The sequence below is a fragment of the Dermochelys coriacea genome, chromosome 1 (genome assembly GCF_009764565.3).
Source record: "Dermochelys coriacea isolate rDerCor1 chromosome 1, rDerCor1.pri.v4, whole genome shotgun sequence".
Classification (NCBI taxonomy): Eukaryota; Metazoa; Chordata; order Testudines; family Dermochelyidae; genus Dermochelys; species Dermochelys coriacea.
Genome location: NC_050068.2, coordinates 313,837,568 through 313,856,091, shown reverse-complemented (window position 1 = coordinate 313,856,091; position 18,524 = coordinate 313,837,568). Strand labels below are relative to the sequence as shown.

Sequence of the window (18,524 nt, the reverse complement as noted above, 5' to 3'; positions counted from 1 at the left end):
CCACGAAAAAGCAAGTCTGAAGGTTTTTGGGGCTCACAGGCTGCTACTGCTGATTTATTCCTGGGTTTCTAACAGTAGCAACCCCTCTCACAGACCTAATTAAGGACAGGAGCCCCAAGAAGGTGCACTGGTCAAGGCCTGTGAAAAGGCCTTTCAGATGTTGAAAGACCTTTTATGTAAAGAGTCTGTCCTGTTCAGTTCCGTCTCCTCAGGAGTTCATTTTACAAGCTGATGCCTCAGAAGTGGTGAGCCAACCTCTTCACAGATGGGTTAGGGTTGCCTTCTTTCCCTGCTACCAAGCTATAGCAGCAAATGAGATGACCCTGTTGCAGTTGCATAGGGAGACTGGTTTACTACTGTCTGAATGGAAAGAATGTCCCCTACTGAATCACTAGTAAAACTTACTGCATCTCCAAAATGTTGATTTGAGATCTCTGATCATAGTAGTAAAACAACACATAATCCTGCTTACCTTGTTTGATCACAACATGAGATAGTATTAGCACAGATCAAACTCTTGAGTCTTGATTATCCATACCAAGTGAATTTAACACTACTTTACCATGGATGCTTTTCTTCAGTGAAGGCAGACTAAAATGATAATCTGAGGGATGGCAATTTGCAGATGTGACTAATAGCTGGAAGACAGTGACCTCGGCTCTCATCCCGCAAGTGTTCAATATCTAGGCCCTAAGGATCTATTTCACTTCAGTGAGGCTTTTGTGCTCACAAAGCTCTTCTGTACAGAAGTGGTGGTAATAATTTTGAAAAGACAAGGCTTTTAATGATTAATGATAGACATAAAACATGAGAAATCACCAACATGAAAATGTTTGACTATGCAAAATTCTATCTAAGCATTTATACTCCTTAGCAAAATTGTTTTGTTTATTAGTAGGTAGCAAAATGCCAGTTGAAATTGAACTGTTGCCAACAATGTTAGCTATAATAACTACTTTTAATGTGTCATTGCTGATATACTGGGAACAGGATGGAAGTCAGCTGCATCAGTGACTATTATAGCTATGTCAGTGTAACTCCTCATCAACAACTTTTAAGATTCTTGGCTGCCTATTTATAAGATCATTCTATCTCAATTCACTTCCCTATATCTGGTAAACTGCTCACAAGTCATCTGTCTTTGCCTGAAAGGATCTAGAGAGATTTCATATGAAAGCTTTGACTAATACCGTATTTTAAATTGACAGATCTAGTGGGCAAGAACCCACTGAACGTTTGTCCAAGACTTGAATTGAACAGGTGCAGAGGGGAAGGACTTTTAGGAGCAACTTGGACACTTGCACTGGAGAAGCACAGAATTAAGGGTCTTGCAGTTTTCCATACTATTCTTTTCTATCCTGGGCCTCCCTTAGGTTAGTCTGGACCCTATGTTGGGAACACCAGAATAAACCCATTAGTAACATTCCCTATTCAGTGGTCCCTGGATCAGAAAGTGGTGAATCTTCCTTCTGTGGAGGACACTAGATGTGGATCACCACTTGCCTGAAAATAAATAAAAGGCACTGGTCTTACGCTCCTGGCACTAAGAAGAGGCTCCTTTTTTCACATGTGTCTTCTTCATCTAATGGGATAAGACTTTCGCTGGTATCTCTGATAGCTGCCTAAGGCATTAAATGTTGTCCTGCCCATGCTGATGTGAGGGTGGCTGGTATTTTCAGGAGGAGTAGGTCAGCATTTTGCAGGATCAAGACCATACATACTAAAACCTGTGGGTCTTTCAAAACGGTACAGTATAGCTTTAACTAACAAAATACTTAGGAATGAACATAGAAATATATGTAGTTAAATAACTTTAAGGCTGTGACTTAAACCAGCCCAAGCTAACAAATTCTATAGTAAGGCTCCCCCATGTGTGTCTCCTTCTTTCAGAGGACTCAGTTCTGTTACCATTATGCACATGGAATATTACCCCATTCCCCAAGTAAAAGTGGCAGAATCTGACTCACAGTAAATCGGGATGGGGCAGGCAGATGGGGGTGGCATGGGGGCACTATCCCATCAGTTAGGATGGGAGCATCATCATCATGTTAAAAAGTATAGCTTTTGGCAGGTTGTAAAACAGCCCTACAGTTGACTTCAGCATAGTTATGCAATCATTTATTCATTTTTTTTCTTAAAAAGCAAAGCAAAAAACAAACTATTGTCCCACAATTATTAGGACTGCATATTGTATGAATACAATGTGGATATTATTACATGTATTTGTGTTAAATTTTAAAGGATAATAAAGGATAAATATAAGAAAAAATCCCCATAGGTCTCTTTCAAAACACAGATTTTTACCCTAGTTACAAGTAGTATCTATGTGTAGATACAAACCATATTTAGGAAGTTTTGAAAATATATATTACTGAATTGATAGACCATAACAGCTCTTTGCATAGGAAGCATTGTGCTTTGTTATGTAAAAATGTTCTAGGGATATGTAAAATATGGTTTATTAAATCTACAGTCCATAATCAGAGTTGTTATAGTTAAAGTATAAATTCTTAGTTCATGGTTTATTGATCCAGTGCATTCTAACAACTTGCTTGCATGCTAAACATTCTTTTGAATTTTGTTGAAAAAGAGTTAGTGTGTCTTTTTAGCTACTTTTTTTTCTCTTTTAACATCCCCCAAACCTCAGACCTCTTAATTCTGTATTTGAAAGCACCTGAGCTGTCTAGCCACATTAATGGATTTCCTGTAAACAAAAGTTCAGGTTACAAGAAACAAAGAGTTTGTTTCCCTCTGAAAATAAGAGTGTGAAGCTACACATTTAATTCTTTTGTCCTTGTAACTTCAAAATACCAAAATAGACTTTTATTAAGGAAAATCTACAATATAGTCCTTCATAGAAATTATGAACTTTTGGGGAGAAGAAAATTGAATAATAGCTTTGTTCAGGGACTCCGTCCTGAGAGGTTAATAGAAAAAGAAACAGGGGAGACATCTAATGATTCAGGAAAAGAGTTTTAAGAGTGTTTTATTTAAGTGTTCTTGACTTTTAGGCTGTTTTTTGTCTCATGGCTAAGTGGCTAGAGTGAGCCTAGTTCTTCCTTGCCGTTGAGCTGTCATAGTTACTTACATCTGTGTAAAGTTGGCACTAAAACACTGCCAAATCAAAATGGTGGCATTTTACACCACTTTGCACCATTGTAAATGGGTATGCACGATGTAAGGCAGTGGAGAATCAAGCTCATTAAGTATTTCTGTTAGTGCAACATTGCACTGTACCCTTCTGTGTCAGACAATGAACATGGGGCCCATTTCAATGCTCATTGAAATCCGTGGAAAGATTTTTGTTGACTTCAGCAAATGTTGGTTCAGGTTCTTCGTGGCCAAAGTGTATTCATTTCGGTTCATTATTCATGTATGTTTTCTTTACAGTCTCATAATTTTATTAGTCTAGCCCCCTCTCCTAAAATAAATTCTATTATGTGTTGGAAAATGGTTGGTGGTTCTGGCTTTTCCAGTGGCTCAATCAGGGATGCACAAAGCATATCTCTGTTGTCTGGGCTGAAACCTCATGTCACTGCATGACACCATCAGCTCCCAAACAAACATGTTGCTAGGATTTGACATTTGCCTTATATCTGAAGGGAAACCAGAACTGAGGAAATTAATGGCTATAAGTGGTATGGGTCCTACTCCTAGGATTTGTAACAACAAAGTCATCGCTAGATTAAAATTATCAGCGGTTACTGATGTGGTGCTATGATGAATACCACTGAGTAACTGTTCAATGAAGAAGCCTCCCCTGAGGATTTGCAAGGTGGCATTCTGAGATCCAACATGAGGAAACCAATGATCAAGGCTGTATTTCCCCTATTCCTTCCCCCCCCCATGGATAAATGTAACTTTTCACAGAGCAAAATGGCAAATATAACAAACATGTTTACAAGTGGGTATCTACCTTTTGCTTTTTAAAGTGCTAGAAATGTTTCAGAACATTCCATGAAGGAATTTGTATTTCCTTTCAGTTGATGGAGCTTTGCTTTGTTGATAGTAGCATTTTCTTTGAGAGATCACCTGTATCTTATATTTTTGAGATTATTTTGTTCTTCTGCCCATCTTCTAAATGGCTTTGTTCTCCCTCAGTCAACTAGTAACCTGCCTTTCAGACTAGACCTTAAAAACAGCAGAGGGAAGGGAAGGCTAACTTAAGTAAGAAGCGATTTAGTAACTTGCTCAAAGTTACATAAATCCTCTGATAGAGCCGGGATAAGAAACCAGATTTCCTAAATCCCATTCCTTTTGCCTTAATCACAAAATCATCCTTCCTTCTTGTGCTAATGACACAATATTTCATTGGCCCTCAGACAATAATTTTGGGGTAATTAGCTGGTATTCCACATTCCCCACTCAAAGTATTTTCTGGTAACTTTCATGACTAGTTGGTGAATATTTCAAGTGTATCCCATCATCACTGTTTTCAAATCATACTCATTATAAAATATCAAAAACATTAATTATCATTTTTTTCACCAAATAAATATTTATGCAACAGAATTGACAATAAACGTTACCTCTAGACAATAACTTCTTAACCTTCCCAAACTTTACTTAGTTCAGAAAGCAATGTTATGACTGAACCCAAACTTTACTTAGGTCAGAAAGAAAAGTTATGACTGAACACTTTCTAAATGCATAAAAGCAAAGTTTCTTTAAATATTTTAACTAGTCCTCAGAAATAGCATAACCATATTGTTTTGCACTTATTTAAAATCTCTTCTGCTCTCTGCATGCAAAATAATTGTGATAACAGGCTGTCTAAAGTCACTAAGGCCCTAATTTTTCCTATATCTATTTCCGAAAATCTAATATCTTTTTTTTTAAAAAGATCTTCCTGCATAACCCAATTACTTAGGCTTTGTATTCTTGTGTGATGCTATGAATGATGTCGTGTTAAATCATGAAAAATCAAAACAAAAAGTGAACGAGACAAACCTTATGAAATAGGGAAAAAATCTTACTTTTATAGTTGGAAGAAATTTAACATTTAAACATTAAGCTTCTCAAAGATGTGACCTTTTTTCTTGATTTGTGAATTGTACAAGTCCTCCTTTCTTCCTTCACTTTTGCATCAGTTCTTAATATGTCTGGAATGGGGAAAAATGTTGTTCTGGTGTGTCATCAGGAGTCATGACTCATGATATCTGGGGAATAACAGAATTCATTATTCACTGGGGGAAAAAACCTTAATGAAAATGAAACTTAACTGACATTTTACAATATATGAAATGGTTTCTGATTAGTTGCTTTAATTATGACAAGATATTCAGATCTGTGCTGCTCCTGTGCATAATCTATTTTAAACTGAAAATTATTTTAGATTGGCTTGAATTACTTGTCATTTTGTTTGCAGATACCTCAAATCAGCTATGCATCTACAGCTCCAGAATTAAGTGATAACACCAGGTATGACTTTTTCTCTCGAGTGGTTCCACCTGACTCATATCAAGCCCAAGCCATGGTCGATATTGTGACAGCACTTGGATGGAACTATGTGTCAACACTGGCTTCAGAGGGAAACTATGGAGAGAGTGGCGTAGAAGCATTTACTCAGATCTCGAGGGAAATTGGTAAGCGTACTTTTATCAAATTTTGTATTGATAGCTGACAGGTTACAAAGTCTGAGCATCACGAAACACTGTCTGGTCTATGTGGGATAATTAGAGCTCCTACAGATGCATGACCTAGACTGTATTATTGAGAGAAGTGGAGAATATTATGAATGATTTTGCTGTTAATGGGTTTGTCAAGGTGACACTTTGGGGCTTATTTAGGAAGGAGAGCTCCTGACAAAGGTAAGAAATTCAAAAAGATCACCCACTTTGGAAAGAGAAGCTCTTTGACAAATTAGAGACTCTACAGGTTTGATAAATGGGCTATAATATGGTCATTTTAGATTGAAACTTATATTAGCAAATTGTCATCCTTTTTAAAAAAAATGGCAACTGGACTGTAGCCAGAGAGGTTATGATCGAGTTGTTTTTAGAAAATCCTAATCTTGTGACCCCAAAGTCCTGGCAAATCTTTCTCACTGTTGTTCATGGCGTTTTTAATCTTGCTGCTCTAAAAATTCTATAAAGTACAAAGATATACCCTGGTTGTTTTTATTTCAGCATGAAATGTGTTATATAAACATTGGCATATGATGAGGAGTATTTTTAAGGTCTGTTTCATCTTTCCTCAGTGTAGTAGTTATTTCTGGCCTGCAAAATTGGCTGTTTTTCAGGAGCAATGGATTTTAGACTCCATGGAGGGGAGTAATAGGTGGTATGAAGGAGAGAGAAGTAGATGTCTGGTATTGATGTTTCACCAACTAAACCAATGTTAACTAACACAAATAACACCCCTTCTGTACAAAAACTTCAAACAGCTTTGCTATTCCTCCCCATATAGCATGGATTAATTTATTGGGCTTGTAGAATGCCTTGAAGCTCAACAAACTCTGACTTTGTCAGGACAAATTGTGGGGGGACGGGGAGAAGAGAATTCTAGAGCAGGAGTTCCAACCTGTCCCCAACTTCCACATACAGATCTAGAGACCATCAGCTTGAATTTCCCAGCTGTCTAGATAAGGCACAAGGGAGAGGCATCTCCTAGCTACCCAGGGTTCAAATCATGGAGGGCCTTATGGATCAACAACCTGAAATGTGTTGGATTTATACAGTATATAATGATCCATGTGAGAACCATCAGTAAGTAACTACACCACTTTCATTGAGTATACTCTGAAGTTTTCAAGTGGTATTCATATGTCAACCCAAGTAAAGTACCTTCCAATTATTTGATCAAGAGGAGACCAAGGCATGGTTGACTTTGGTGATGTCTGCTTTCAAAAGACAATAGTGCAATTTCACACTAAGCACTAATAGCAGAACATTCTTTGCCAGTGATGCAATGTGGATTTCCATTAGCACCTGAAAATGCGGCAGGATTCACACATGAGAGAACCCTTGCATCTCATAATCACTTAATACTTCCTATTGGAAAGAATAGTACAGAGTGACTCAAGTAGTATTGTTTCAGAGTAGCAGCCGTGTTAGTCTGTATTCGCAAAAAGAAAAGGAGTACTTGTGGCACCTTAGAGACTAACAAATTTATTAGAGCATAAGCTTTCGTGAGCTACAGCTCACTTCATCGGATGCATTTGGTGGAAAAAACAGACAGATTTCCACTCTATACGGCTAAATTCAGTGCCTTGCATAATGACAGGTTTCAGAGTAGCAGCCGTGTTAGTCTGTATTCGCAAAAAGAAAAGGAGTACTTGTGGCACCTTAGAGACTAACAAATTTATTAGAGCATAAGCTTTCGTGAGCTACAGCTCACTTCATCGGATGCATTTGTATCTGTCTGTTTTTTCCACCAAATGCATCCGATGAAGTGAGCTGTAGCTCACGAAAGCTTATGCTCTAATAAATTTGTTAGTCTCTAAGGTGCCACAAGTACTCCTTTTCTTTTTGCGAATACAGACTAACACGGCTGCTACTCTGAAACCTGTCATTATGCAAGGCACTGAATTTAGCCGTATAGAGTGGAAATCTGTCTGTTTTTTCCACCAAATGCATCCGATGAAGTGAGCTGTAGCTCACGAAAGCTTATGCTCTAATAAATTTGTTAGTCTCTAAGGTGCCACAAGTACTCCTTTTCTTTTTAAGTAGTATTGTGTATCTGCCAGGGGCCACAGGCACATTAACAGCAACTCTCTCTGCCAGTGGTTTCAAAGGAAGTTACTAGATCTAAGTGAAACAGTATGGGCGTTTGACCTATATCCCGTGTGTGTGTATTAGATAGAAATGCAGTCTCCCTGCCATGTACTAGTATAATTAGTTTGAAAGGAAATTCATTGACTCTCTGGATAGAATAACTTTCTCAGTCTTCCTTTACATGACTTTACGTTTGTCCATCCCAAGTATAGCTCTACCACCACAGAGGCTAACAAATCATTCCTAATTCAGGATATCTTGTTTGCAGAGTATACAGAAATCTCTTGCTGATAAACATTTGTCTCTGTAACCAAGTAAACATTCATCAGGCTGTTTACTACCTAATACAGTTCTGCTGATCAAGACTTCATGGATGCTGTGATGGAGAAGAAATCATTCTTGGTTTCCAACATAACCACAGCACAAGAGTTCAAAAATTCTTTGTCAAAATCTGTTCAATTTGGAATATAAATACTGCCTAGAGCTAGTCAAAAAATGTCCCATAGAACATTTTTCTGTCAGAAAATGCTGATTGGACAAAATCTAAACATTTCATGGAAATGTATTGATTTTTGTCCAAATTTTCAATGGGAAATCATGGAAATGTTTTGTTTTGATAAGCTTGACACATGTTGTTATATTATAATTTATGAGATTCAAAACGGTAAAGTTGAAACATTTTGTTTTGGCTTTATCAACCTGAAATATTTAGATAAGGTCAGTGAAATCTATGAAATATTCCATTTTATGACTAATTACATGATTTTAAAACTTTTAAATATTGGAATTTCCACAAGATATAAATACCCCCACCTTGACACCTCTACCTCTCCCACTGACATTGGCTTTTCTCTGTAGCTATAGAACCATTTTTGTTTAAAAATGAAACATAACTGCTCACATAATCACTGGGCTCCAGGACCTTGAGCTATAAGAAAACTACTAAATATGAGACTCTCCAGATAATAGTGAAGGTTGGTAACACTATATTAATAATCCTTGTACAGTGACACTCAAAGGCCCTAATCAGAAGTGGGATCCTGCAATAGGGTGGCCTGCAACTTTAAGGGCAGGAGACATTCGGCCAGCCAGCACTATTAAATTAGCCCTGCCCCACTCCACCTGTGCAGGATGTGGGATTTAAAAGAAAGAAAGCCCATCAGCTAAGGGCTGTATACTGGTGGATAAAGGATTTCTTAAGTAAAAGAACTATGCAGGTCAGAGTAGGGAAATCCAACTCTATACACATTCACAAATGGCACTCCTCTGCAGAGTGCCATCAGCCCTACTTCATTCAATGTAATGATAAATGAATGATTTCCCAAAAAGGATGAGTGCAGAAGTAGGCTTTTCCTTGTTTGCAGATGACTATGCCGAAGGGACTAAACATAGAAATCAGGAAATAACTGAAAAGTGAATTAATTAAGCACTTAGGAAAAGTGCGGAATGGGGAAACAGGAGGGCATTTACATTTTCAATAAGCAAATCTAAAGGAATGATATTCAATAAAATGAAAATTAAAAAAGATTGGAAACTGTGTCTCTATGGACAGCAAATAGGCATAGTTAAAAGCTACAAATTCCTGGGTGTGACATTTGATAACGAAGTAACATGGAAGGATCACACTGAAAATATTGTAGATAAATATAATCGTAAACTCGGTCTACTTAACACTGTCTCTGGAATCACCTGGGGCACTGATAAGAAAGCAATGGTAATGCTTTATAGAGCGTCAATAATACCAAACATTGAGCATGGATGCCACATGTTTAGTTCAGCATCAAAAATGAACCCAGGAAGCTAGACTCACTCAAAGCCCAGGCATTACCTCATCATAACATTTTTGTGTGTAATGAAGACAGGAGTTGGTGAAGTGCCTGTTGTGTTAAGAATGAAGTTACCGGAATTCATCTTTTCCCAAAAGGTCACAGGGAAGATGGAAACACTAGACAAATGTATGAAGAATACTGGGAATTCAGTGGACAACATTGGGTGGGGGGACCCCAAAATACTTCACGTGAAGAGAATTAAAGTATAGACAAAGCAACTAAGAGAAAAGAAAGACCTAAAAGAAATGAGCAAATAATGCATTTTCCATGGCTCTCTGGATGTAAAATCATACCCCCGATATAAATGTGGAACTATATAATGAAATTAAAAGGAGAGCTAAATGTATTAAATTTAGCAAATCTCTCTATGTAAAATGATACATGGGGCAAACATTGCTAAATATTTACAGATGGGTCTAAAGAGGGGAAAAAACAGGAGAGTGGGGCCAGCATTCTCTGTCCTAACACTTGAAATAAAGGAATCCATAAGACTATCAAATTTTGTAACCACTAGGACGGCCAAACTGGCAAGAATAACGTTGGCATTATACTGGATACTAGATGTGTGACCTACCTCAGTTGTCATCTTGTCAGATTCACTATCAGGACTAGTGGCTATGAAAAATGGGATTCAGATAGTAGAAATGGTATTACTAACAGAACTGGCAGAGATGGGCATAAACATTGAAATAGCATGTTGGGATATCAGAAAAAGACGTAGCTGAAAAAGTAGCAAAAAATGCTGTAAAAACACAAAAATTTACAGATTCCTCTAAGTAAACAGGCAACTAAAAATCTAATTAAAATGAACTAAGAGAGGAGTTGCAGGAAGTATGGACAAAAGAAACAAGGGGGAAAAGATGTCATGAAGTATGCCTTAGAATTAAAAATGCTGACATTTTGCTAGCACCTGAGAGAAAGAATGAGACAGCTTTACTCTGAGTACACTGACCCAAACAGTAACTTGGACTTAATTAACAGATACAATGATGGGATATGTGAGACATACAAGGTCAAAGAAATAGTTGATCACAGTCTCTGGGGTTGTAATGAGTGCAATAGCGATAGGGGGATTTTGTATGAGAAACTCAAATACCTAAAAGTGACAAAGTTCACACTAAAATACCTGGTTAATAGCATTAGGAATATGGGACACCAGAAAGCAATATTACAATTTTTTAAAAATACTGTGAAAAGAGAGATTTTGTAACAATACATAATGAAATCCAGCCCTTGGTGGTCATAGAATGTGAGTCTGCTACACCATTAAATACAAGAAGTAGTAGTAGTAGAAGAAGAAGCTGAAGGTTGGCTTGGGAGGAGAAGGGACATGCTGCTCATACTTTGGGGCAAGAAGCCTGGTTGAGGGACAGGAGCTGTTTGAGGACTGTGGCTGCCCAGAGCACTTTTGTAGAAGGGTGAGCCTAGACTGGATTGGTTGACTGGAGCCTAGATACCTATTAGTGGGTAGACAGGCCATTGCAGCTGGGGTCTGCCTGGAAAGAAGGGGGTTGGATACTGATCCCATTTGAATCCTTTGGTTTTGGGATTTTGTTGGATTTCATTTAGAGGACTCCATTGCCCCAGAAGGGATGGAACTCTCTAAAGCAGTGTGACTGGAGGGTCAAGTCATCTTTATGACTGGAGTTGGCCAAAAGGTGTGTTGAGGAAGCTGTCAGAGCAACTGCAGTGCCACACTGTGCTGCAAGAGGGCACACTGGGATAGTGACTCTTGTACAGACCCTTTATGCTGGGTGATGTATGAATTCAGAAAAACACAATTCCTACCTGGAATAATTTACATACTAACTTAAAACTGGTAAGTGTTACTAACAGCAGGAGGCAAAGTGGGTGTATGGACACAAAAGGTGGTAATAGTAATAAGGCTATTATGCAGTAGTGGAAAATTATTAATTTGTGGAAAGAATGTGAGACAAATTGTTGTCTTCATTACTGTTAGAAGTTCAGCACCAGAAGGAATGTGTGCGATTGTAGTCATCAAACTCTAAACTAGCATGAGTTCCCATCTTTTTAATAAAACTTTCTCCAGTCTGGTAGGAATTACTATAATGAGAATGGAGTTAGGAAGTGCTGTGGGCATGGTGGGTTTTTTTTTAATCCTCTTAAAATAGAAAATATTTTCAGTGCCTTGTATATCTGTTGGTTAGAACAGTGTTTTGTTTGTCGCTGTGTTACCTGGGGTTTTGCTGAACCCAAAGCTCTTGGTAACTTTTATCTTTTTGCAAAGTAGTGGCAGGAAATAAATCATTGGGGACATAGAACATCCAGCCAACAGATAGTTGATGCAAGCAGGCAAACAAAAGTGCTTTCACTCAAAGCTTCAGCTTTATTTAGTCTCTAGCACTTACACATGTCTGCAGCAGGTTAGTAGAGCACCCCAAATTAACCCCAGATTAATATTTACCCAAAGTCTTGAGGATGTCTTAAGTGGATATCTGTAGACTGCCAGTGGCCAGCCTTCCATCTGCAGAGGAACTCGAGAGGAGTCCAAGAAATGTCCAAAGTGTCCTAGAGTTCAGATCCCCTCCCCCCCCCCCGCTTTTTTTACCCTATTTGTTTTTATTACATAGCTTGTTCATCAAAAACAAAACAAAAACTTCTGCTCAGCAGTTGGGATAAATGTGGATTTTTCCAGCCTGTCAGGCAGGGAATTTTCCATCCGTTAACCTGATGTATTTTACATAGCAATAGTTAGCTCTTGCCAGACTTCCCATTTACACAACTGCATGCTTCAGCAAAAAGCTCAAGTCAAGAGCGCACAGGGTCATGTTTACTCCTCCTGGTCACTCACTTCCCCCTCCCAACCTGGTCTGTTAGTCATGCTAAGATCTCAGAAATGACTTTTCTAGCTGCTTTAGCAATGAGCATAACAATTGGTATTCCAGCAGCTGGCAGTGGTTTAAGCATGTTACTGGGCTCTGGGTTACCAAAAATCACCTGCTCTTACAGTTAGTTTATTTTTTTTTATTTTCAAATTTGATTGGCTGTCCATTAGTTTCTGTTCCATAGTCACTAACTTGCGCAGACAGGGAGTAATGGCCTCTCAATTGAAATGAAGAATAATGAAAATGTCAAAGTGGTACTACACTAATATGCCACAGAATATAGTAAGTATCAAAATCCTCTCTCATTTTAAAGACAAATATAACATCTGGTACAAAACATAGCTGAAAATTAAATATTTTACATGACAATGATTGGAATGGGAAATGGTAGTAATTCTAACTCTCTTTTACTGTACTTTTATCATCTGAAGGCAATGTATTAGATTTTTATTATTTGGTTCTCTTATCACAAAGTTTCCCAATGATATTATTATCATTTAGGTGTTGAGTTCAGTTCATGTTAGTATATTTGCCCCAAGAATGAACTGATATAAAAATATAATGCTTAAGAAATCACTGATTTGCTCAAGGCAACTTTACAAAAGCAAACATATTTTACCAAGTTCCCATTAAGCTGTCAGGCACAGTACTTCTTTTTTTGTATTTCCTTTCCCATCAGTGCTGCTTCCCAAAATGTTTGTTGGTAAATCAAGACTTTTTTTCTCTCTAATAAACTTCATCTTTCTGCTCGATTCACTGAGGCATAGTGTATTCCTAGTCAGACCACAAATTCACCACCAGAGAGGCAACTGTGTGTGGGGGGGGGGCTTTCATTTTCCAGGGTACAGCAGTACACTGTGGAAATTGATTAAAGAAAAGTCTCTTTTGGGGTCAGATTTCTTGCTTGGTTTAGCTAGTCCCCTGTTTATATTGCAAAACCTCCTCAGATGCCTGAATGGGATGTGGAATGCTGGAGAATATGTTTACCCCACTAGTGGCCAATGAAGCATCAGTATGCATCCTGATGGGAAGTAGCTGTTTCTTATGGTAGACTATTAAAGAAGACAATAAAAATGATAAAAGAAGAAAACTGTAGCTTATTAAGGACAGATGAAAACATTTAGCATTTTGTCCCCTTTGCTCCTAAGTCTGCAAAATAGCATATATATCCTGCCAGGAAGAGAGGGTAGAGAAGCGGTGAGAGACAGAGAAATGTAGAGCCTAACATGGACAGTGAGTGACTCCTTTAGTTGGGAGTCCCATCCTGAGGCCCACCCCATCTCAGCCTCCTCCTGCTGAAGCTCTGCCCATGCTTCAACCCCAGTCCCTCTCAGCTCTCTCCCCTGACGCTTCCCTGCCCACCTCTCATGCCTCTTCCCGTGAAGGCCCCCCTGCCCACTGCTCATGCCTTTTCACTTCATCCCCCAGATCCCCTGCCACTCGCTGGTCAGCCAGCTGGCTGCTCACCGCTTTCATTTCTTCGCTCCCTCCCTCAGGCCCCCCTCACCCTCCCTGCCCACTGGTCAGCCAGACACTCACCGCTCCCTTGCATCTCTTCGCCCCCGCTCACCAGCTGGCCAGCTGGCTGTTCACCACTCCTATGTGCCTCTTCATCCTCTCCCCCAGGCCACCCCTGCCCACCCACCAGCCAGCCACTCACCATTCCCGCATGCCTTTGTCCTCTCCACCCTCCCGCTGGCCAGCTGGCCACTCATCACTTGCATGCACCTCTTTGCCCCCTCCCCCGAGACCCCCATGTGGGTGGAGAGGAGACAGAAAGAGGTGGAGGGAGTGCGTGGTCTTGGTGGGAAGAGGACGAGTGGGAGTGGGGCCTCAGGCTTGCGCATGGGCGGGGCCATATCCAAGGTGCCCTTTTGGTGACGACGCTTTCCAGAGGCAGTGGGTCAGATGTTTGGGGAGGGTTAGCCTCCTCTGGACTCTTATACTTGCCACTGATGGGGTCAAATCATCACTGGGATAAATATATGTAACTCCACTGAACTGAATACAGCTATGTAGATTTACCCCAACTGCCCTTTGTTCTGATGGGTACCCCACTCATTTGGTTTTAAGACTGGATTCTGGTGGTGGGATTTTTATCTACTCCCTTCATCTTGATAGATTCTTGTGGTAAAATAACATTCTTCTCTGAGGGATCTCAGTGACTGGACAGTGGTCCTTCATATAATAATTTTTTACCGTGAAAAATGGTGTCATGATAATCACACCGATCACTGTACATATTTAATGAATGGATGACGCTACAGTTTTTGTGTACTTTAAAATTTTGATATGTACATTTTATGTAATTTCAAAGACTGACTGACATAGATGAGTTATCACATTTTCCTAATCTTAATGAATGGCCTATTGAAAAAAAAGATATGCACATAAATTGTTGGATCATCTGTCTTTTGCAAATGGTTTATATGGCCATGTGAATACATTGTATCTTTGCTTTGTAAATATTTCCAAACCACTACATTGTCTGCTGCCTTTTAACATCTCTTGGACCCGAACAGCCCAGCTTAAAAAATGAAGGTACAAAGTTTAATGAATCTCTCTCTAGAAACACACCCCACCCCCGTCAAACTATTTAAATTGTCATCTGATCTGTGAAACTGTTTGGTATCCAAATAATAGGGCAAAGAAACCCAACCCTTCTCTTCCACTTAAAAGATTCTTATTGCCCTTAGCTACCACGGCAACAGGTGTCTTTGAAATAAACAAGACTGCTCACATTCATATTTCCTGCAGTTATCTTTTAATTTCAAGCTTTTTTTGGTCTTGGAAAGTACGTGGCTGACTTTATATTAAAAAAACAGTGCAAAGACAAAGAGGTTATATTTCACATTGTATTATTTCTTCTCAGAGAATTTTCCTGTTTTAGAAATGGATTCAAGCTTAAATTAATTTGATAAAACAATATTCTAACATGCTCTCACAAAAGGGAAATATATTAATTCAATTGTGAATTTTTTGTTTATATTTATGCAGCTGGACTCTATTGATAATACTGCATTTGAATTTGCAAACTGTAATACTAACAGCATATAATTGTCAACAAAAGCTTGTAATGTTTGGAAAATTGCAATATCAAACTGTAGGTGCATTAATATTGCAATCTTTAAAAAGATTCTAGAATTTTAAAAATAATTTTACACAACTTTTACAGAACCTGATAAAGTACAGCATAATTTTAAGGGCTTATTATGAAGGTCCCATTTTAATTCTTTACCTTCACTGGTGCTAATAAATATGTGTTTTTTTCTCTTAACTGTATTAAGTTAGGCATATTACTTCTCTATAAAAACAATATACACAACATTTTTGTGTCCAACTTAATTGGATTTCTACCTACATTCTGTAAATGTTATATTATGGCTAAGATTTTAGAAGTTGACTAAGGGATTTAGAGTCCCAAATACCATTAATTGTGGGAAGCATTAATTCCTATGCTGAATGTGTATTCCTTATGTTCCAGCTCCAGAGAAAATTATGTATATTATCCACTCAAAAATATATTTTTTTGCTTGTTTGATGTGTTTTGTTTTTATAAATGCGGCACAAGAAGATGCTATGCTGCAAGCAGTCTATATGTAGTGCTCCCATAATCGGAGCTTGTTAGACTGTTTTTATACTCCCCCAAACAGAAAATTGTGAACCGTACTGTACTAATAAAGGCAACATAACTAACCCTGCACCTCTCATTTCCTCTGTCCATGTAAACAAGCAAAAGACACAAAATGAACTTTCAAGCTTGTGAACATGTCCTAGAACATTATGTTCAGTTTGAAGTGCTTAATTCTTTCCAAGCAACTTAATACATTTCCAATTAAGCAGCAATATCTGTTTTCTGGAGATTACAGGAGAAGATAGATGACTCACCAATAATAAAACTCCAAAGACACTGGTTTACAAGCTTATCAGTGTTTCTCATGGGCTCTTTACCTAAGGAAAACATAGTATTTTAAAACTGTTATATACATTTTTTCCCATTGTTCTGTGTTACCTTCCATCTTCTGCTTGGTAAGACACCATAGGGATGTCCTTCCAAGTGATGCTCTAAATATACATTAATTTTAGAGTGAATTTGGTGGTCATGAAAGCTGCCAGAATGGGTACCCTGGAGACAGTCCTCACAGAATATTTACAGCAGAGGAATCAGCAGTGCAAGCTTCCTTGCTTCCCCACCACTGGGTTTCATTCCTGTTCATTTTGGGGGAGAAAAAAAGTAATTGAGATCCCGATTCAGGAAAACATCCCTATTCAAGAAACTTGAATACATGCTTACAATGGGACTTCAGCATGTACTTAAGCACTTTCCTGGATTGTGGGCCTTTGTCCTCATTTGTATTTAATCATTGGCCTGTCTTGTGAGACTGCCCACAAGGATACCAGCTGTGATCTGGAGAGTGGTCAAATCTGAGACCACCAACTAATTTCACATTGGCCCCCTGAACAGCCAGCGGATGCCACTGACTTCCAATTTCTCCTATACCATCCTGGCTTCATATTTTAAGTTACTGTGAACTTCCATCAAATGTGAAGTAGACATGATATGACAAATATAAGCTATTTGGAGTGAGGATTCTTACTGTGTTTGTACAGTCCTTTGCACAATGAAGTGCAACCTGGATGTGACCTTTTGGCACTCTCACAATATAAATGTTAAATGATGATGATGATATATAGGCCCCCACTCCTGCAAAAACTTATGCATTTCTTTAACTTGACTCACGTAAGTAGACCCAGAGCTGCAGCCATTCACTTGAGTAAGTTAAGCATGTATGTGTTTGCAGGATAAAGGCAATAGTTTCTTTTTAATTCACTTGAACATCAGATCGTACAATGATGATAACTAATGCAAATTCAAAAGAGAGGTCAAGCGGAAAGAAAGCAAACATTTATTTTAGCAGTACTTTAAATGCAATATCTTGTTCATACAGCATTAAAAATTTTGAACTAGTTAACAGATAAATTATAATCTTAATTGCACTAAATTAACCATATATTAATGCTAATTTTAAGCAAATGCTGCCATTAGATTAAAAGTGTGGTTTAGTTGAAATATAGTGTATAGGTATTTAATACTGAATGTGTTAATAAAATGGTTTTGAAAATGAAGGGCTCATTAATGTAGTAGACAAAGAATTGAGATTACAAGATTCAGTGTCTGTATATTGAATTAATATAATTCAAACTGGAAATAAGATGTACATTTATAACATTTAGGATAACTAACCATTGGAACAAATTATTAAGAGATGTGATTTATTCGTTGCTTGCAGTCTTTAAATCAAGACTGGAGATCTTTTTAAAATATATGCTCTACTTTAGTTACAAAATGTTGAGCTAGATGCAGGAATCACTGGTTAAACTTTATGGCTAGGGCCCTCCAAATTTGTGGCCATGAAAAACACGTCATGGATCATGAAATCTTGTCTCTACTATGAAATCTGATCTTTTGTGTACTTTTACCCTGTACTATACAGATTTCACAGGGGAGACTAGTGTTTCTCAAACTGGGAGTCTTGACCAAAGAGGGCTTCTGTGTGTGTGTGGGGGGGGAGGTTTGCAAGGTTATTGTAGGGGGGTTGTGGTGTTGCCACTCTTACATCTGCATTGCCTTCAGAGCTGGGTGGCCAGAGAATGGTGGCTGCCTGTCAAGGGCCCAGCTCTGAAGGCTGCAGCACAGAAGTAAGGGTAGCAATACCATACCCTGCCATCCTTACTTCTGTACTGCTGCTGGCATTGGCATGTCCTTCTGAGCTGGGCTCCTGGCAAGCAGCTGCTACTCTCCAGCCACCTAGCTCTGAGGGCAGTGCCACCACCAGCAGCAGTACAGAAGGAAAGGTGACAATATATGAACCCCCCCCCAATAATCTTGGCACTGCCCCCACTGTCCCCTTTTGGGTCACGACCCCTACAGTTACAACACTTTGAAATTTCAGATTTAAATATCTGAAATCATGAAATTTATTATTTTGTAAATCCTATACAAAATGACTGGATGTGGAAGCTGTGGTATGTACATGATCCTGGAGGGGGGAACCGGTAAGAGTTTTTTCTGCATGAAATGCCGTCTGATAGAGCTGATGGAGGAAAAGATCCGAGGTTTGGAGATGCAGGTG

General features: G+C 38.6%; 1 protein-coding gene across 2 annotated transcripts in view; it reads left to right on the top strand.

Moving 5' to 3' along the window:
- The window catches only part of GRM8 (glutamate metabotropic receptor 8), a 481,798-nt gene that overhangs the window by 103,460 nt on the left and 359,814 nt on the right, over window positions 1–18,524 (top strand). For both annotated transcript variants that reach the window (XM_038385376.2, XM_043495863.1), the window contains exon 3: window positions 5,369–5,585. In XM_038385376.2, coding sequence (XP_038241304.1) covers window positions 5,369–5,585 — 217 coding nt within the window. The remainder of the gene's footprint in view (window positions 1–5,368; window positions 5,586–18,524) is intronic.